This window comes from Natator depressus, chromosome 3 (assembly GCF_965152275.1).
Source record: "Natator depressus isolate rNatDep1 chromosome 3, rNatDep2.hap1, whole genome shotgun sequence".
NCBI lineage: Eukaryota > Metazoa > Chordata > Testudines > Cheloniidae > Natator > Natator depressus.
The window spans coordinates 128056814-128079495 of NC_134236.1; the positions used below are offsets into that span (position 1 = coordinate 128056814).

Consider the following 22682-nt stretch of genomic DNA (forward strand, 5'->3'; position numbering starts at 1 on the left):
CCTTTCTGGGAGATATGATTTACCCATACACAAGTTATTAGGCTTAACATAGGAGTTACTGAGTGAAATTTAATGGGCTGTGATCAGATTAGATTATCTACAAGAGATCAGATTAGATTAGCTAAAAATTTTCTGGCCTAAAAACCTATGAGCAAACCTCACAGCTGTGTAATCCACTTCATATTGCTTTTTGCAATCACAGTAGCACCACTAGTAATAATTGCTAGAAACTCTAGCTGGGATTTTCAAAGACGTCTAAGAGATTCAGGTACCCTACTCTCATGAAAACTGAGTAGGATTTCGACACGCAAATCCCAGACTCCAGTCTTAAAAAACAAACAGCCATTAACATAAATCTTTCTGAAATATGATTAGATGGGCATCACATATGGACTAATTCAGCATCACATTCTATTGTTTCAGAAAGACTGCAGTAAGTAGAGCTCTTGGCCTTAGGTTTGAAATGAATTTGCGCAGAAATTCGAGGTGATTGTGAAAAAAAGTCAACATTAGAACTGGTCAGAAAAAGTTATTTTACCATTGAAAATGTCAATGAAATTAAAAATAATGATTTTGGCAAAATGTTCCACCAAAAATTGACTTTTTGGCAAAAAATCTAAACTTGACAATTTTTGGCTGAAAATCGTTAATATTTGGTTTAAAACTTTTGGTTTAAAACTGAACATTGCTATTGGGAAATGCCATTATGACCATTTACACCAGCTGACATTCTGTCCCTAGGGTTGTTATAATACCCCAAACTGGGCAAAAATCATGTTCTAATTTTGGGGTTTCATTACTATAAGTTTCCAACTATTCCACTTTTCAAGGCTTTTTATTACCGATCTATAATAATCTGTCGATAGTTTCTGCAGTGTAACTTGCTGAAAATGCACAGTTTCTCAGTGTTTTCTGCCAGGTGATAATACAATAGATATTTAAGTTGCTAAATCTATCAAATCGTAACTTAATTTCAATTGAAGTTGTCCTCATTTTGCATAACATTCTAACATAATAATTCCTCATGTTATGATAATGGCTCTTCATGAACTGCTCCATTTCTTGTTTTTAATGTATATTCAGTCTGATACCAAGAAAAAGAAATCAGATTAAACCCTCACTTTATTCTGAAACTATTTTTATAGACGAGCAATAATAAAGCATTTAGTAATTTTTGGCAGGTGTTTAATGAATGATAAGTTGGCTCAACTAGGGCATGATTCAAAACTCTTTGAATTAATTGGATTTTTTAAAAAGACTGTCTGTTTAGTTTAGGGTTTTTAATGCTGCCCATCACCGTAGTATCTAAGTACCTTCCATGTAAAATCAATAACAATAGAAAAGTCTGAAGTGGACTTCATGGAGCTTCTGAATCGCCTCTCTCTTCATGATAAAAACTGTACTTGGGGTATTTTTGTTTGCTTGCTTGTTGTTTATTTGGGTTCTCTTGGTTAATTTGTTTGTGTTACAGGTTTTTACTTCTATTTTTAATTTTAAAAAACTGGGGGGGGGGCTGTTTATTTGGGTAGATGGGGCTGTCACTACTGTTAGTGTCATTCTTGCTGTGGTGGAAAGGCTTTTTCAAAGAGGAAGGGCTTGCAGTGTTTCCTAAAGATGATCATATTATGTATTTACCTAATGTGCTCTGGAAGTTTGTTCCACAACCAGATCCCCTTGACCAAAATTGTGTTGTCTCCAGCTCTCACATGCTTTATGTTGGGCTTTCTGAGGGGGAAGTTAGGTTTTACACAGGTCTGCTCTTAATTCCTTAGAGGACAGAGCCCTTTTAGAGGACAGAGCCTCTGTTAATGTCAATGTTTATCGATGACACCACACTAATCAACAGGTAGGAGTAACAATTTTGAGTTGTTTCGTTAATTACTTGAAGTTAAATGGGAGTGACAGAATTTGCCGTAACAGATCACGTATAGTCACTGGGATACCCTCTCTCTAGCAGCGGTCATTATCTGATGTTTCAGAGGAATCTGGAACTGTCACCCTAATGTGAACATGGCCAACTATAAAAGGTTATACATGTGTATGTGAAAAATCCCTCCTGACCTCTGTGGCCATCAATTAACACTCTGGAGCATGAGATTTATCTTTATCTTAGCCTCCATAGTAACAGATGTTACAACTGGTTATAAAATTTCACAGCCACAAGATCTGATTACATTTCTTTTACTTATGTCATACATTTAAAGGGAAGGGTAAACACCTTCAAATCCCTCCTGGCCAGAGGAAAAACCCTTTCACCTGTAAAGGGTTAAGAAGCTAGGATAACCTCGCTGGCACCTGACCAAAATGACCAATGAGAAGCCAAGATACTTTCAAAGCTGGAGGGGGGGAGAAACAAAGGTTCTCTCTGTCTATGTGATGCTTTTGCCAGGAACAGAAAAGGAATGGAGTCTTAGCACTTAGTAAGTAATCTAGTTACATATGCGTTAGATTCTGTTTTGTTTAAATGGTTGATAAAATAAGCTGTGCTGAATGGAATGTATATTCCTGGTTTTGTGTCTTTTTGTAACTTAAGATTTTGCCTAGAGGGATTCTCTATGTTTTGAATCTGATTACCCTGTAAGGAATTTACCATCCTGATTTTACAGAGGTGATTATTTTATTTTTTTCTTCAATTAAAATTCTTCTTTTAAAAACCTGATTACTTTACCAAAAGGTAAAATAGTTTGTACCTTGGGGAAGTTTTAACCTAAGCTGGTAAAAATAAGCTTAGGGGGTTTTCAAGCAGGTCCCCACACATTCATGAAACCCCCCTAAGCTTATTTTTGCCAGCTTAGGTTGAAACTTCCCCAAGGTACAAACTATTTTACCTTTTGCCCTTGGACTTTATTGCTGCCACCACCAAACGTCTAACAAATATATAACCGGGAAAGAGCCCACTTGGAAACGTCTTTCCTCCCAAAATCCTTCCCCCTTTCCTGGGGAAGGCTTGATAAAAATCCTCACCAATTTGCATAGGTGAACACAGACCCAAACCCTTGGATCTTAAGAACAATGACAAAAGCAATCAGGTTCTTAAAAGAAGAATTTTAATTGAAGAAAAAAATAAAATAATCACCTCTGTAAAATCAGGATGGTAAATACCTTACAGGGTAATCAGATTCAAAACATAGAGAATCCCTCTAGGCAAAACCTTAAGTTACAAAAAGACACACAAACAGGAATATATATTCCATTCAGCACAACTTTTTTTATCAGCCATTTAAACAAAACAGAATCTAACGCATATCTAACTAGATTACTTACTAAGTGCTAAGACTCCATTCCTTTTCTGTTCCCGGCAAAAACATCACACAGACAGAGAGAACCTTTGTTTCTCCCCTCCTCCAGCTTTGAAAGTATCTCGTCTCCTCATTGGTCATTTTGGTCAGGTGCCAGCGAGGTTATCCTAGCTTCTTAACCCTTTACAGGTGAAAGGGTTTTTCCTCTGGCCAGGAGGGATTTAAAGGTGTTTACCCTTCCCTTTATATTTATGAGAACTTATGATTAAGGTTATGGTATGGGTATTTTAAATTTCTCTGAACAAGTTATTTGCAATATTACATTTAAAAAAGATGTTAATGTTATTTAGGTTGTTATTAAGTGTGCAAAGTCAAACACTCAAAAATTAGGAAATGGTAGAATTAAGGTAGCCTGTGCAACCTTAATTTCCCCCCTTGTTTAAGCATTATGACAGTCTGTAATTACATGATAGCATACTATTTTTCCCCAGCGCCCATGCCTCATTCAGCTAGCAATGATGCTTAGTTACTATCAGCCTGGGAGAGATTTCAACCATTAATCTAGGGCAGTGGTGGGCAACCTGTGGCCTGCAGGCCACACATGGCCCATCAGGGTAATCTGCTGCAGGCCACAAGACAGTTTGTTTACGTTGACCGTCCAGAGGCACGGCTGCCCGCAGCTTCCAGTGGCTGCGGTTCACCGTTCCCAGCCAATGAGAGCTGCAGGAAGTGGTGCGGGGTCGCCGCCTCTTTCCACAGGTGCCATTGACTGGGAATGTCAAACCGCAGCCACTGGGAGCTGCGAGCGGCCGTGCCTGCGGACAGTCAATGTAAACAAACTGTCTTGCAGCCCGGCAACGGATTACCCTGATGGACCTTGTGCAGGCCGCAGGTTGCCCACCACTGATCTAGTGTGAGCAATTCATAGATACATAAATTCATAGATTTTAAGGCCAGAAAGGACTATCAGTTATCATTCAAAGTTTCCATATCTCATTAGCAATCAGTTCTCCAAGCCATCCAGTGCCCCTATTTCTTCTTAACGGGCAGGAACTGTGTTCCTCTCATTTTTATTACATGGATGTTTGATAAAAAGAACTTTTGCCGGTTTTAATCACCCAATTTTTCAATGTTATCAAAATTTTGCCATCACAAAATTTCCAAGGAATTTCATGACAAAGCTCAAGAATTGTACTCGAATGTAATAAGCTTAAACTGGAAATTAAAGTGAACAAATAAAAGTAGTTGCAACATAAAACAGATAATTGTGCAATACAATTTGCTGTTTCCTATTTTTCAGTTGTGCAGATAAATACACTGTGATCCACCAAACTATGCAATTTGCAGTCTAAATACTAAATGCCACAACAATGAACAAATCTTTACAAATATTTTGTAAAAATTACTGTATTTAATTTTTCATTTTGTTTCCTCATTTACATATATTAAATGAGAATTATTTGAAGTATACAACTACTGTCAATTTGGGGTCCTGGATTCACCAGTCCATCAAATTCACTTTGTGATGCCTCTGCCTTAAATCAGCCAGAGATTTGCCCTAGAGAGTTCCCCCTGCGTAGGGGGAACTGATGTAAAGCTAGTGGAGGTAGCTGTGTTGAGGGGAGGGGATGTTGGGGTCAGAGTGGCAGCAAGGCAGAGGGGAAGAGAGATGGCATGGTGAAGCAGTGCTCTGCTATGCCCATTTCTCCACCAGCATAAAGTCCCGGGAGCGGGGGCTTACATCAGTGATATAAATTAAAGTTGCCTCCTGCTACTTTAACATATGACAGCACTGGATAAATGAGATCAGAGAGCCTTGATTGGCTCTTATCAGTCCCCCCTCTCTGCTGTGTCCAGGAAGATCTGAGAAACCATTGGACAACAAACTATCTATATGAAGTATCAGAGGGGTAGCCGTGTTAGTCTAGATCTGTAAAAGTGGCAAAGAGTCCTGTGGCACCTTGTAGACTAACAGACGTATTGGAGCATAATCTTTCTATAAGGTGCCACAGGACTTTTTGCTGCTTTTATCTATATGAAGGGTTTGATCTTGCAAATGGAGCCAGCGGGACTCCTATACCCAGGCAGAGCCCTACTGAAGTCAATGGAGTTTCATACAGGTGTAAAAATCTGCAGCATGGATCTGATTGCAGGATATGGGCCTATGACTATGACGTGCATGAGCATGTTTTCTTGCATGTGTATTCATCTACTGTGCCTGGGTTCTCCTTGACTTAGGTGCGGTGGTGACCAAAAACAAACACCTCACCCTAAGTTGATCATGAGCAAATGTCAGTACCGGGCCAAGCCAACATCCATTGGCTTACAAAGGAAGAAGTGTCTGGTATTTATGGCTGACAGAAACAGAGGGGAATAATTTAGACTAATGTGTGTCACTACAAAGGTGAGTGGATAATGAAAATAATTTTTTTTTGGTTTACACTTTTTTCCACTTCCAGGGTCTGTAACTGAGAAGTTGCCACAACGAGAAGGTGCAGGAAATACAGGTAAATGTCTTAGAATGTTGTGAATTTTTTTTTAAACTATGGAAACTAGTAAACTTGAAGGATTTGAAACCTTGATCTTTCACAAGTTTGAAATGTCAGTGCATGTTTTTTTGTGTTTTTTTTTTTTTTTAACTTGTCCAACCTCATTCCTAGAGATTTTGCTGCATTGGGCTAACTGGAAAATAAACTCCTTTCCCAGCCCATTGCTACCCTCCCAGTAAACAGTTGTTAAGTCTTTTAATTGCCCCTAATATTCTCTAGCCCTGGATGGCAGCCTGTACTGTCTGTCTGGTAAAGCCAGCACTGTCTAGCCCCAAGATCCAGGGAACTGGTACGATTACTTCATCTCCATGGCAACCTGGACTTGACTCATCTGAGGCCTGGCACTTTGTTCTCTATAGTGATGAGTTCAACTGATGACTCACATTCATAGCCAAAGAGTTGCTGCTATTAAAGATACAACCTCATGTATGTATCCTATAATAATTCATGTTTCTGGGGCAAATTTTTGTGTGATGTGACTCCACCCAAGGTTGGAGGAGTTACACCAGGCATGAATTTGTGCCCTTGACTTTATTTAAGATAAGACCAAAAGAAAAAGAAAAAAATAGTAATTCTAAAGGCAAATGAAAATATTTAACCAAATTATACTCTCTGTAATGCTGGTTTAAATGGGCTTTAAAGGAGTTACTCCAGATTTATGCCAGCATAAATAGAAAGACTATTTGGCCCCATGTAATTATAGTTGACTTATGATTTTGCAGGAATTTTAGCAATTTTATATTGTACCCTGATTTTAGTTTGAGCAGTGTAAGTGTTGCTATTATGTTGAGAAAATCAGTAGCTGTTCGAAAGTTAGTTATTAAAAGATACGTTAATGAGCAGGGGAAACCTTTCTTTCATATGTTTACCAGATAGCCTTTGGGCTCCACTGACCTCCAGTTATCCACAGACTGCTAGGGAAGCTTGCTGTGGGTCATGAATTTTATTCTCAGCTGTGAACTACATTAACTGTACCATGTAAAAAACTTGTCTGGGTCTTGGAAGCCTTTGTTTTTGTCTTTGAGCCTTTCTTCAGAGAGCTGAGCAGTGGTGAAGATTAAATAAATTAGCCTTCGTGTCTACATTCAACTCTGGTTGATATATATGGGCTGAAACCAGGCATGAAGGGAAATGTTGTAGAACACTGAAGCATCCAGTTGTGTTCTTTGCTGTTGAGGCCAACCAGCTGCCAGTACTTATCTGGCTAAAGATGTCTGACTCTTTTTTAGTTTCCATGCCTTATTACAGACATACCTTGGGGTCCTATTTCTCAATCATGCCCAGAGTGTTCTTAATCAACATTTTCCATATTTTAATATTTTGTATGAGTATCTTCATCTTATAGCCAACAAACCTTGCAAAGTCCTCTCAGCATGAGAGTGAAATTTCCCTTCAGAGATGAACTTATTCTCTTCCTGGCTCTGGTGGGAGGGGGGAGGAGAAAAGGGTGTCTTCATCTGAGATGGGTATTGATCTGCTGATACACCTTTGTTTTATATTATATAATACTTTCCTCAAAACCCTAATGCACTCATGGGTATTATCATCACCTAGGAGATGTTCTGTTGTGAGGTGGCAGTCAGATTTTAAATTCCATAAAGCCAATGCCATAGAATGCCAGAAGCATAATGATTATTGATGAGGATGTATGTGAGAGCTGAGTTATTTGCAAAGCCCGAATGAACAGCATCTATATCACCAGGGGCCAGAGATAAACAGAGTGCATGTGTTATGTAGCCTTCTTCATCAAAAATGTTTGCTTTTGACATTACACAGTTACTGTTGACTTGTGCCTTGTTTTTATTCACCAGCACAACTGCAGCACAAAGTGTAGATGTCCTGTTTCCCAGGAGGTTCCTGATTCTTCCTTTTCAGTAGCTGAATCCTTCCTCCCCACCAACCCTTTCTTCCAAGCTGTCCGTTCCTTGCATTTTGCATTAACTAGCACTGTCAAAAACATCAGAACAGATCTTGGGAGCGCTACATAACTATACTACCAGATGAGTGACAGGAATTTCAGATCCATCTTTGGTTTTACAATTCATACAGTAGAAATATTTTATAGTTTAAGAACACAATAGGACTGGAGCCTCTGAGACACTCCCTTCCTCCAGGAATTCCTTGAAAAGTCAGAATCCAGAGAATAGAATAGAATAGAATAGAATAGAATAGCTGACAGGCCATACCTAGATGGCCAGCAAGATTCCTGTGTTATTTCTAAGTCCCACACGAATGAAGCTTGTCTTCTGCTTTGGTTATTCCAAGAGTAAAGCACAGCGGGTGCAAACTTTCAGGCCTTTGAAAATTAGGGTCTCTACGGGACTGAAGCTGTGCTGCTGCAGTGCTCTTAAACTGTGGAGGGAAAAAAGCTTCAGGGACGTTTCCTAATCCACTTTCCTAGTGGCCCCACAATCCAGAAATTTAACCTCTTTCCCGCTCAGGAGAAAAAAAAAAGCCTGTCTTAGCCACTAGTCCTCCTGTTCTTTTTGCGGACACAGACTAACACGGCTGCTACTCTGAAACCTATCTTGGCTGAAGACCACTGTTATCTGAATGACGGCCATATCCCCATCCTCTGATTTTAGCCAGGGGCATGGCAATGTTTTGAATAAGAGAGATCTGAGTACCAGAGCTGTGTTTAAACATACACATTCAGTGTGATCTGCATGAAATATCGTGAATTTGGATTGAACCAGTTCAATTAGAACTGCTCTGATTTTATATTGTGATGATGCCATATTGCTTCTTATTCTGAACAGTGAATTACTGTATATCTTCTTCCAAACACTAAATGTTTTTTCAGAAACAGGTGGATCTGAAAGAGCAAAAACAGGAAATTACTGGTGCCCCAATGGGATTCTTCCCTTCAAGTTAGGTATGCCTCAGGTGTGCCTGTTGCCCTGACCCCACTTCTGTGGAGAGCTAATCTTTTTCAGATTATAGGGATATCCTCAAATCAAAGATCTGATTCATTAATCACCAGCAACAAGCTTCTCTCTCTTCCCAACCCTATGCCAATTTTTGGACAAGGCCTTTTTTGCGCCTTTAAAAAATATTGTCATGTACTAATGTTAAATGCCACTTGAACAAAGATATTCATAAATGGAACAATGCTGCCACTAGAATATTTTTCACTGGGCTGCTCGTCTGTAAGGTTTCCAGTAATATAGCTGAATTCAGACAATATCACTTCCAAGAACAAATGCCCAATCTAATGAAAGGGTATGGGGGAATACAATTAGAAAAGTATAATCAGATTGAATTAATTTATTTGTATTATTTATTATTCACTTCCCCCCCCCAAAATCTGGAGATTTTTCTGAATCAGATAGTGGTAGACAATCTGATAGTAAGTCTTGAATTCATACGTAATTACATGTGTTTGGTGTCCTCTCTGAAATGAGTTGGTGGCTTCAGTCCACTTTCCAGAGAATATTACAAAAAACATTGGTCAAACTGACAGTAATGTGCACTCTTGTCATCCATCTCAACATAGTGACCAAATATTAAATGGATATGGAGAATGAATGACTTGCTCATCTAAACAGGAAGTCCCCCACAAGTTTAGATTGAAGCATATTGGTTGGGAAGTTTCCACTGTTGCTGCTTTGCTTTACCTGTTCTGCAGAGAGAGGACTTTAGGATAGCATGACTATCCGTCTAGTATTTATCAGCAGTACTGTGTTCCTGAGGAGTAAATTGTGGTCTCGTATTGGGAAGATAGATTATTTCTCACTCCCTTGCATGATCTACATAAAGGCAACAGAGTGGCAGCCCGTGTAGTGGGGACAAGGGAGCAGGCAGAGGCAGCTATTGAGTTGCAGTGGCAAGGAGGTGGATGGTATAGTCCATTTTCACTGTTGCCTGAAATCATCCTAGTAAAAAAAAAAAAATTTCTTCTTTTGAAAATATTTGTTTAATTAGTTATGTTCTATAGGAATCAGTGCATGGTATTTTTTTAATCCCTGGCAGTGTACAACTCACTGACTGATGTCTCAAAAATCTTGCACTCAGGTCATTCATATATATAAACAGTAACCTTGAATGCCATAGATTTATAAGCTGTAGTTTATGTGTGTGATATATGGTGTTTGTTATGATATTTGTTAACCGGCCGGGGCTATGTGCAAATCATTAGCATCAACCATGTATGTACACTTATTTAATTTACTCTCATAATTGTAGTCTCCTTGCAAATCTTTTCCATTCTGAATTCAGATGATGCCTCAGCTCCTGCGCTGGAGACTCAGCCTCAAGGTGATGAGGAAGGTAAGCATTTTTAGGAAAGGTAACAGAGTAATGCCAAAATGACATATTATATACCATATACTGTAGCATAACTGTTTACCTTAGAGAAAGGGCTCCCAAACGTTACAGGATTTAGCACGCTTTTGGTGATTTGCCAAGAGGCTGAAAGCTTCCATACCTGTTTCCAAGTGGGACAGCCAGAGTACAGGAATCTTACTTGTAAAAAGTGAGCAAATTTCATAGGGACCTCATGGAGACACAACTATGGAATCCCATAATGCCAAGTTCACAGTCATTTTTCAAAGAGAAGATGCACTTCAGACTTGAGCTGTTAATTTTAAAGCGTAAAGGGCCAAATTAAAATGTTATAGACCAAATTCTGCCCTCGTTATGCCCCATACATCCCCTCTGACAACAGGGTAAGGTCCTTATTCTGCCACACTTCCTCACACTGGGTGATAATCAGCCCTGTGCTGAAGGCCAATACGATGCCTACTTGCCACATCAGCCCTATTTTGCTGTATTGGGCCTACACTCAAAGTCAGTTATTACTCATTGTGCGTAAGGATGGCAGAATCTGGTGTGAAAATATTAAAACATAGGTGCCAGATTGTACCATATTTTTTCACTGCTGCTAAGTGCATGAATGTAGCTGTTCTAAAGTGCTGCAATGTGTCCTTTTTTTTGTTAGACACGTACCATAATATGCTGTCAGCCTTATCTTGTTCATTGACCACTTAATGTTTGTTTGCTACAGATTGTTTTAGTTTTTTAAATTATAATAATGTAAATTTTGTCATGCTTGATTTTTCTAGATATAGCTTCTCGTTACCCTACATTATGGACTGAGCAAGTAAAGAGTAGGCAAAACAAAACCAATAAAAATTCAGGTAAGATTATTTGGTCTCCTTGCTTTGCAAAGTTGCTTGGAAGCGATTTATTAATTCATATTCAAATTGCAGTTGTGGAAGCGAAAGTCATTTTTATACACCAGAACTTATACTTCCATCTTCCCACCACAACAGTGGCTTAAAGATTTGTGATGAAATGTAGAGATTATGTAACATGATTATTATATTTTCCTTTTTTATATTTAAATGTTTTTGGCCAGCTCCTCAGCTGGTGGAAACCTTTGAAGTCACTGGAGGGAGCCATGACAATTTGAACAGCTGCAGATCTGGCACATTTATTTTTCTCATCTACATGAATACTTTGTTTTTTTTGTTTGGAACATGTATTTTTAATTGATTTGGTACAATATAGTAAGTATGTACTTAGAAAAAGATGGTGTAGGGCATATGTGTGAGGGGAAATCTGGATGAGACAGATCTGAAAGGGAGAAAGAAATTGCTTGTCAGCTCAGAGAAAACTGGAAGGACAGATTTCTCAGTTTTTCTTTCTTGTTTTATAAATGTGCCCTCTGCCAAATTATGATAATTTGTGTGTTAATTGTCAAGGACCAATTTAATATGGGTTTGATGACATGTATTTGTATTTTATTTTTAAAGTTTTGACCTTACTCTGTTTGTTAGTCTATCACAAGTGAGCTTTCAGAAGGGTGGAACTGGGCTTCTATGCAGATGTCTAAGACCCACAGTGAAATCTCTCAAGTGCTGAGAAATCTGCTGCTTCGGAGGGCCACAAATCCTGCCCCCACAATAGGATAATCTGTAGAAAACTCTCCAAGTAGAACCTCACTGAGTTGCGTGGCCCTCATATGTTATTTTCCTACTTCAGCCATTAATTGAGCTCCTATGTCAGGTAATGCCCTATGCATGAATAATAGATAATAGCAAGGGATATTCAGTTGGTACAAAGCATTTATACAAAACTGAGGTATTGTTAATAAAGCCCCTGATTCAGCAAAACACTTAAGCACATGTTTAAGTCCCAATGGAAATTAAGCATTTCCTTAAAATTAAGCAAGTTAAAGTGTTTTGCTGAATTGGGGCCAAAATGGATATAAGAAGATGAGCAGTGATCAAAACAAAGAAGGGTATATTATTGTAGGGCCCCACAAATCCCCACATGTTAACTCTATGGTTTATTCATAGCACCAAAACAATACTTTCCAATATTTCCCTTTTCCCTCCAAGAGAGTATCACAAAGACTTAGAAAGGAATAGGCCAAAAGAGAACCTTCAGGGGATGTTCTAAGCCAGTGGTGTATAAATTGGGCGGGCATGCCCCCTCAAGAGGGTGCAAGAGGTTCCCGTGGGGGGTGAAGAAACTTCAGCCTTTTGACCTTTTAAAAAACAAACATACAAATAGAAGTGCAGGCTGGGTTATTTTCAACAATTTGGTAAATTTCATAACTACAGTAGGCCTATGATGCCTTTAAAATGAATTTTGATTCTCATTAATTTTAAAACTCATTTAATGATTAATAATTGACATTAAAAGACCTAAACCGGCAACGTATACAATAATAGTTGAGAGCCCAGGACCCCTCAAGTGAGTCAGAAGCTCTAACACTAAACCAAAGGAATGAATAGCCTCATCTCTGTTTCCCCTCCACCGTCCAGTGCGACCTTCAAGTCTAGTGCTTGCACAATCTACTCAGCAATGCACAGATTATGATGCCATAAAAAGTGCCAAGCAAAGACTCTCGGACAGTCAGTATCAAGTGAACTGTTTATGTGTATGTTTGCACTTTGTAATACTTTGTGTTTACTACTTCCTAATAACTTTTACTAGTCTTATAAATTTAGTAATAAATATACATTTTTCATTCCTTCCACCAACTTGCAAAAAAACACAATTTTTTTTCCAGATTATATGTAATGGAGGGAGGGTGCGACAAATTTTGTGAATGGTATGGGGGAGGGGGAGCAACTGGAAAAGTTTGCACACCACTATTCTAAGCAAATGCTTTCCATGCTGGAGATTTATTTTGTTGTTTCTCTATGTAACATCAGCCAGAAAGAGCAAAATTCTTCTGGAAGTGTAAAACAAACGAAAAAAAACAGTCTCTAGAAGTACTTCATTTTTAGGGGTATTTATTTCATTTTTATGATATTGGAGACCAGTTTGGGCCAAAGCAAAAGTGTTACTGAGTTTGGAACAAATAGGAGTGATTCAAGATTCAAACATGAAGAAGCATGGGAATTCACAAAAGAAAACACTGATGAATGTTACTGGCTGTTAATGAGTCCTTCATGAACAGTGAGATCCAATACATCAAAATTAGAAGGAAACATAGCTATCTCTGTTGTTGCTTCTATTACCTGTACAATATGATCGTACTGATGGGGAGGCTTCAAACTGTTTAAAATTAGCATACTTATTAGCTGTGTTAAGTATTGTCATTGTTCTAGCCTCCACCTAGGCACAGCACAGCACAGGTATGGCTTCACTGCAGAATTAGTCTGGGCTATAGATTGTGTGTTGCCCCTCCTCACAAAATATTCTCTAAGCTGGGTTTGAGGGTGCATTGTGCCCACGCCAGCAGACAAGGCTGTGGGTATAGGATGAGCACAGGTTTCACTTCAGCCCGGGCTAGCAACCCACCTACTTGCAGTGCTGTTGGTCCTCCAGTCCTATCCCACAATTCCACCTGGGCTTTATTTCCTTGTCTTACTCCTCCCTTGTTTTACATTGTGTTTGAGCCCCAAGTTTGGCTGCTCCATTTCTTCTGTACTTCCACAGCATATGAACAAATGTCCTCCAAGAAATCTCTTTCCTGCGCTGCCAGTTGGCCAGAAGCTGACACCAGCTGTCTGGTAAAGTTGTGGTGTACCCACAGGAGCATTTCCACACAGAAATCCTTCAAGGACAGACACATTCTCCCACAATACACGGCAAATGAATTCAGAGAGTGGCCCAGTTTAATGCATGACTAAGAATAATGAAATATCCTGCTAGAAAGTACCCACACTTTTGATGGGTTAAGGACTACAAATGAATACACTGTATTTATTGTACCTCACCCATAACGGGCTTGTAAAACATTTGCTGTTCTGTAAGTGACCTGTCACTTATAATTAGCCAATAAAACCTGTGTTGGCTTTTAGTAACTGCGAGACTGAAAATAATGGCTCAGGAAATTCCAGTTTATATTAATTACCTAATAATTTGATTTTAAAAAGTCTAAATGAATTTAGCACAAATAACTGGAAGATTTACAGATGCAGAGCATGAAATTACTGGATTACATTTCAGTATTATATAACAGTTTCTGGTGCACCTTCAGTTTGTTGGTTTGGGGAAGTAGACCTTCGCTGGTTAAAAAAAGGTGTTTGCGAAGTAATGTTTAGTCTATTAACTTTTGTCGACAAAATGTTACTCCTAGCAGCAAACCATTACCATCAGGGCTTATGATGACTGCAATTAGAATGATTTCTGCTGTTAGAAACATCTGAATATTTCCATTTTAGCTGTGTTTTTACGTTGCAAATGATTTTCAAAAATGATTTTCTTCATAATTTTCCTGCCTGATGGCATTTATCTAACTTTTAAAAAAGTTTGTATGTGCTGAGGTTGTATGTTTTTCAAATTTCCTTCTATGGCCTTATAAAAAGTCCAAGAAAAGGTCTTTTCATGTGTTTTTTCTGCATTTATTAAAAATAATATTTTTTTTCTATGTGAGATTCACCAAAATATTAAAGATCAGATCCTCAGCTGGTGTAAACCAGGGCAGCTCCACTGAAGACAATTTACAATAGTTGGGAACCTGGCTGACAAGATTTTACTATAGCTATTCATATTCTATAATGTATAGCTGTCAAACAGCATATTCCAAGACATTTTGGTCAGATTCTCAATTGGTGTAAATCAGAGAAGCTCTATTGACTTTTTATGGAGCTATGCCAGTTTACATCAGTGGAGGATCACACCCTTATTGTAAATTAAACAAAAATCACACTCCTTGTGTGAAGTATGTAGTTTTGTATGTCAAAATACAGGAGAAGGAAGAGTGACTGAAAGCCTGTGTGAGTAAATAAGTGAAGTTTAGCATACACCTGGTTAGATTCATGATTGTTGTTTAGATTTCTTTTAGTGGGGAAAGATTTTCCATAGTCTGTTTTGGGAACACTTCTCTGGGAAGGGGGATTTAACTGAGGATATATTACTAATGCCTAGAAGAAAAACCCTCAAATTATTAAGTAATTCAGGTGCACTGTACCATATACACACAAAAGTAAAAATAAATGACCCCCAACTGCATGTAATTTCACAGGCCCCAATTCAGAACCCCCCTCACCCTGAATAAAGAATGCACTTAAGCTCATGATTATGTTGTTTCCTGAATCCAGACCATCAAGAGCCATGTACTACAAATTGGAAGAGTCAGACCCAAATAATATGTCTTCAGAATCCCTAGATACAAAACCACAGCCTTATAAACGTATAGGTTTAATTTTATGTATGTATTAATAGTAATAACTTTGTAATGAATTTCATTAAGAAATAAGTGATTTATTGTTAGCATAGGCATTTAGGTGTACCTTAGTCAATAGCATAATATAGAGTTTTTATAGAGTGATTTTAAATTATTTTTGTTCATAGCTTAGTACTGTCAACAAAAAAAGATGCCTGAAAGAAATTTTAACATTTCTTCACCCCTTAATGAACTTGACATTGATTTACATGCCTAACTTTAAGCACATGAGTAGTTTCATTGACGTAATGAGTGAAAATGTTGGCCGCATTTAAATCAGTGGCAAAACTCTAATGTAATTCATTGGATCAAGGATTTCACCCAATTTGCTTAACTTGGGGGCATTATTAGTTTTACATATGCACAGGGAGGAAAAGACCATGTTTGACATTTGATTTCATTTTCCGAAATAATGCACTGGTATTTGATCAATACAGTTTAAGATTACATTGTCAATTTCAAAGCAATAGACATCTGATATTTATAAATGTATACCCCAAATTAAAAAAACATAGTAAGAGAACCAAAAAATGCCACCGTGGCTAAAAAACAAAGTAAAAGAAGCAGTGAGAGACAAAAAGGCATCCTTTAAAAAATGGAAGTTAAATCCTAGTGAGGAGAATAGAAAGGAGCATAAACTCTGGCAAATGAAGTGTAAAAATATCATTAGGAAGGCCAAAAAAGAATTTGAAGACCAGCTAGCCAAAGACTCAAAAAGTAATAGCAATTTTTTTTTAAAGTACATCAGAAGCAGGAGGACTGCTAAACAACCAGTGGAGCCACTGGATGATCAAGATGTTAAAGGAGCACCTAAGGACCATAAGAGAAACTAAATGAATTCTTTGCATTGGTCTTCACGGCTGAGGATGTGAGGGAGATTCCCAAACCTGAGCCATTCTTTTTAGGTGACACATCTGAGGAACTGTCCCACATTGAGGTGTCATTAGAGAAGGTTTTGGAACAAATTGATAAACTAGACAGTTATAAGTCACCAGGACCAGATGGTATTCATCCAAGAGTTCTGAAGGAACTCAAATGTGAAATTGCAGGACTAATAACTGTAGTTTGTAGCCTATCATTTAAATCAGCTTCTGTACCAAATGACTGGAGGATAGCTAAGGTGACACCAATTTTTAAAAAGGCCTCCAGAGGTGATCCAGGCAATTACAGGCCAGTAAGCCTGACTTGTGTACTGGGCAAACTAGTTGAAATTATAGTAAAAAACAAAATAGTCAGACACATAGATGAACATAATTTGGGGAAAAGTCAACATGGTTTTTGTAAAGGGAAATCATACCTCACCAATCTACTATAATTATTTGAGGGGGTCAACAAGCATGTGGACAAGGAGGATCCAGTGGATATAGTATACTTAGATTTTCAGAAAGCCTTTGACAAGGTCCCTCACCAAAGGCTCTTAAGCAAAGTAAGCTGTCACAGGATAAGAGGGAACATCATCTCTTGGATTGGTAATTGGTTAAAAGATAGGAAACAAAGGGTAGGAATAAATGGTCAGTTTTCAGAACGGAGAGAGGCAAATAGTGGTGTCCGCCAGGGGTCTGTACTGGGACCTATTCAACATATTCATAAATGTTCTGGAAAAAGGGGTAAACAGTGAGGTGCAAACTTTGCAGATGATACAAAACTACTCAAGATAGTTAAGTCCCAAGCAGACTGCAAAGAGCTACAAAAGGATCTCACAAAACTGGGTGACTGGGTAACAAAATGGCAGATGAAATTCAGTGTTGATAAATGCAAAGTAATACATATTGGAAAACATAATCCCAACTATACGTATAAAATGATGGGGTCTAAATTAGCTGTTACCACTCAAGAAAGAGATCTTGGAGTCATTGTGGATAGTTCTCTGAAAACATCCACTCAATGTGCAGCGGCAGTCAAAAAAGCTAACAGAATGTTGGGCATCATTAAGAAAAGGATAGATAATAAGACAGAAAGTATCATATTGTTTCTATATAAATCCATGGTACAGCCACATCTTGAATACTGCATGCAGATATGGTTGCCCCATCTCAAAAAAGATATATTGGAATTGGAAAAGATTCAGAAAAGGGCAACAAAAATTATTAGTGGTATGGAACAGCTTCCATGTGAGGCGAGATTAAGACTGGGACTTTTCTGCTTGGAAAAGAAACAACTAAGGGGGGAATATGATAGAGTCTATACAATCTTGACTGGTGTGGAGAAAGTAAATAAGGAAGCGTTATTTAATCCTTCTCATAACATACAAACTAGGGGTTACCAAATGAAATTAATAGGCAGCAGGTTTAAAATAAACAAAAGGAGGTATTTTTTCACACAACGCACAGTCAACTTGTGGAACTCCTTGCCAGAGGATGGTGTGAAGGCCAAGAATATAACAGGGTTCAAAAAGGAACTAGATAAGTTCATGGAGCATAGGTTCATCATTGGCTATTAGCCAGGATGGGCACTGATGGTGTCCCTAGCCTCTGTTTGTCTGAAACTGGGAATGGGCTACAGGGGATGGATCACTTGATTATTACCTGTTCTGTTCATTCCTTCTGGGTCACCTGGCATTCGCCACTGTCGGAAGAGAGGATACTGGGCTAGATTGACCTTTGGTCTGACCCAGTATGGCTGTTCTTATGTTCTAAGGCAATATCAATCATCTATTGAGGGCTCAATCCTACAGCAGCTTCATTCACAAAACTCTATCACGTAGTACAGCTACAATATATGGTACATAAAAGATGTGGTACCATTTCTATTGTAAATGAAGGTTTTACATGTAGAAAAATAACAAAGTGTTTTTAACATAAGTTGATGCAATTAAATATATATAATATTTAATTGGACAGGCAGGTAAGACAAGCAATTCTCTTACTCAGTGTATATGTATATATAGAGTAAGATAATTATCTTAAATTGGACAGGCAGGTAAGACAAGTAATTATCTTATCTATCTATCTATCTATGCCAGTTCCCTTATATTTCATTCAACCTATATATATACATACACACACACACACAGGGTAAGATTATTGCTTGTCTTAGACTCAAACTGGACAGGCAGGTAAGACAAGCAATTATCTTACCCTATACAGTATATGTGGGTTGAGTAAAATATAAGTGAACTGGCTAATGTGCACACATACTTTTGGCACTTGTTTTTCTTTCTTACAAGATGAACCATGACTTGTTCTGCTTTAACAGCACAACTGTGATCAAGACAGAAATTATTTTAAATATATATAGGGTAAGATAATTGCTTGTCTTACCTGCCTGTCCAGTTTGAGGCTATCAGCAGAGGCTGTCAGTGAGTGTGATTAATGTGACAGATGGGTATTACAGTGTTTGTACAAAGTTTTCCTTAACTGGTAATTTCTCCAGGGTTAAGTAACACTTATGCAACTGGTTGCCACTGAATTTTTTGGTGGTGATATTATTACAGAAAAGCCCAAAGGCCCTGATTCCACAGGTAAAATTCACTCCGGTACAGATGGCCCCACAAAATGTATGCTACATTTAAGTTCTTATACTTGCCCCTTCTGTATGAGACTAAAACTTTCAAAAGGAGTTTTGCAGGTTTGGGGGCCCAAACTAACATTTTCTTTCCTTTGAAATTAAGAGCTTGTTTCTCTACCCCATCTAATCATTTTCACTGGCCACTCCTCTAGAAACATCAGGAAAATAAATAACTGGTAGACAGGAAAATGAAAAAGAATTCTGTGCCTTTTTACTCTTTCTCACATATTGTTTCATTTTCCAGATGTGGCTCTTAATATTAATTCAAGAGTAGTTTTGTGCAGCTAATGATGTGAGACTTAGCAAAAGAAAACTAAGACCCAGACAGCTGAGTACTTCCAGTTACAGGTGTCTTAACAATTCATTATGAGTGTTCTTAAATATTTAGAATCTAATATATTCAGACTCACTTTGTACTGTGGAGAATTTAGGTGTGTAACTCTTGTTCATGTTAGCACATATTAGATATGCACATCCTAGTGAACTGATATTAGAACACAGAAAGGACAGGCGAAATGGAATGTTTTCAAATCAATATATTACTTTAAACATTTTTTTTTGAGTTTCCAGATAGTTACCTTACTATAGAAATGGAACCCAGCTGCAGAGTTTGGATCCAGATTCTACCTTCCCTCAAATGTGCTTGTATTCATTGTGGTGGTTCTAGTTTAGTTTAAGTCTACCAGAATACACGTATAGACTTAAAGGGCTAGATTCACCAGTATACTGGGGAAGCTTTGTGCAGATCCACTGAGACAAAGCAGCCATAAATCTAGTTTAAAAGACCAGAGTTAAAGGGATTCGCATAGCTGCTTTACACCACTGGAGCAGTGCAAAACAGCTAGAGTTGTCCTGGTGAATCTGGCCAATTAGTTGCAAAGGAATGTATTTTGAATGTAAAATCAATTGGGTTTTTTTTTCTTTGCCAATACCTGGATTTAGGACCTTGGTTTTTTGTGTTTCCTTGCGGCAGCTGAAGACATCACTGACATCCGAAGCAGGGAGTTGCATTCCCTATGCTGCAGTATAAGTTAGTGATGCCATCAACTGTAGCAGGAGAAACTTAGAACCTTGAGGGCCTGAATGCAGGTCTTGGCAGGTAAGTAGAGGAAGGAGGTACTTATTTTAAACAATTTCCTCTTAAAACATATTTATTTGTCATTTTTAGCCCGCAGATGTATCCCATTAGTGGGATCTCAGTCTATTAGAGATGAGCCTGAGCCTAAACCTAAACCCAGAATCCAAACAGTGCCAAACTTGGGAAAAGTTCAGATCCAGAAACACATCTGAACTCTGAAGCTTGGGCCGATCTCTAATTTAAACCACACACACACAAAGCATTTCTATTTTCTACATGACATGCCAGAAATAAAAACATTTTGTGACTGCCACAAACCTGGCTTTAGTGACTGGTGAAACTCATGGCTATTATAAGACCATGGATTCATGGAATACATTGCTTGGGCAGCTGCCAGTGGGTGGAAGAGAGAGTGATTTTGAGGGGATCTGTAGGGAGGAGGAGAGGTTGAAATGATGGTGGACTGGGGGCTTCCAAGAACAACTGCATTGGAGCCTCCCCAAATTCCTTATGCTGGCCCTGACTGGTAACTTACAGCACAGTTACCTGTATTTAACTGATCTACTTGGAGTATATTATAATTTATGACTTTTATTTTTTGTAAAGTCAGCATTGTTAAGAAACTGTGGTGGCGTGTAGGAGCCACCCTCATATCTTATTATACCTCAGACCTTATTATATATTTTTACAGTGAGTTATTTTGAAATTCTGGGGATTTTTTTTAGCCTTCAGTCAGGAATCAAAAGGGTTTCAGAATCAAAAAGTCCAATTCCAAGGTATGTCCTGCCAGATGAAAGGCAAGCTGTTTGCTAATGGTTTGGGAATGGGTCAGCAGAAACTTCTGACCTAATATGCCATTAAGGCAAGGCAGTAAATTGGTCACCATGGGTTCTTAATGGTACACCATTATCCCAGTTGCCACTGGCAATTTTTAATGCAGCCCTAGCTTTCATTTTGTTATTACAGAAATAGGACATAACGTTCTCCAGCTTCCTGATCAGTGAAGACAACTACTCTTTGTCCTTTTTTCTGTTTGTTTTTTTAAAAGTCCTAAATTGGTAAAGTAAAATCAGTGTTTTCTTTCTTCTCTCTCAGCCTCTTCCAAGAAGATAAACCTTTCCAGACCTCCCCAGAGAGCTTGTATATTATGACACATTCTTAAATTACAGTCTGCTGGATTATACCCATTACAGTATTACCCTATCTTTAATAATCCTTCTTTTACAAGCATTTTCATTTATCTTCATTTTAATTTTACATATTAGCTAAAAACACATATAAGCCCGAAGTTCTGGCATCTCCAACTTCTTCCTCCCACCATGGAGAAAGATCCTCCCATCCTAAACTATTAAAAAGAAGAGTTCTGTTTTATATCCAGTTGATATCCTTTATGTTCAGGATGTTCCACAGTTTTATTGGACCCCCACAGTGAAAAAAAAAAGTCTGCTTTATGCAAGGCTGATAATTTCTGTTTTACTGCAAATGTTAAAGTTTGGTGCCAAAAGATACTAATCTTCACTGAACTATTTTTAATTATGTCATATTGCTTTCTGCAGCAACTAATGACAAAACAGCCATGTCTTCGTTCTTACATTTTCAGATGCACATCCGTTCCACCCCCACCCCGGCCCTGCACAGCTAACCAGACATCAGACGGCATAATCATAAAAGCCTTGTTAGGCAACATAAATCCAACCTGCATGTCAGTCTAGCTGTTTATGTTTTAATAGAGAGATACAAAAGGCATGTGTTAATGCAGAGATACGTATTTATTCATGGACTATATTGTATCCAACCCTGGCTCTGCTAAAGATTTGCTGTGTGTTCTTGGGCAAAAGACTTAGGCCAAAACTTTCAAACTGTTTGAAACAGCACTATGTTAAAGCGCTTCTAGTGAATACCAGCAGGGTCTACACTGACCAATTAGTGTGCAACACATTAGTGAGCTTTAGGAATCACACCTCCATAGTGTGCATTGCTGTAGTGTGTAGACAAGCCCTGAAACTGTATCTAGATCTTCAGCTGGAAGGTGCTAGATACGTGCTAAGTATCATTATATTATTAGTGGCCTTCTTTCTGCTCCACTGAACCCACTCCATCTCCCTCTTTTCCTTACAACTGTGTTCCACATAAATGCTAGACGCTGCATTGCCCCTGTATTCTACAATGCCTGAAAATAATATTAGCTGCCATTGCCAGGTTGCACTAGATTTTTGTTACTAGAGAAAAAGCAGAGACTGAAGAGTAAAGCTAGTGTTTTTCATTAAGCTGTTTCTGGTATCTGTTTTAGTTTAGAAAGGGAAATCCAAATTTCTACATTCAATGACAAATAAAGTCATGTTTAAAAAAGAATAAGAATGTGAATTAAAATTCTGGTCTTAAATTCTGCTGTACAAAACATACAAAGGAAGAGAGAGAGAGAGGACAAAAACTAATATCTAGAGTTGGCCAGAATTCCCCTCCCCCACTGACTTTTTGGCAAAAAAATTAAAATACATTTTCAGCTGAAAATCTACATTTTTTTAGCCCGAAACCTGTCAAAATGATACCTCATGGGAGCTGTAGTTTGGAAGTCTCCTGCCTGCATTCTCCTCTATGGGCTGGACTATTTAGTTGGACTACATCTACCATGATGCATTACAGTTTACAGCTATAAAACAAAAACTTCTTGATATGTTTGA

The 22682-nt window shown here is 38.2% G+C and overlaps 1 protein-coding gene across 1 annotated transcript in view; it reads left to right on the forward strand.

Annotated features, from left to right (window-relative positions):
- Window positions 1–22682, forward strand: part of SMOC2 (SPARC related modular calcium binding 2) — a 171884-nt gene that overhangs the window by 81335 nt on the left and 67867 nt on the right. Inside the window, exons 5-7 of the mRNA XM_074948786.1 lie at window positions 5699–5746; window positions 10007–10057; window positions 10852–10926. Coding sequence (XP_074804887.1) covers window positions 5699–5746; window positions 10007–10057; window positions 10852–10926 — 174 coding nt within the window. The remainder of the gene's footprint in view (window positions 1–5698; window positions 5747–10006; window positions 10058–10851; window positions 10927–22682) is intronic.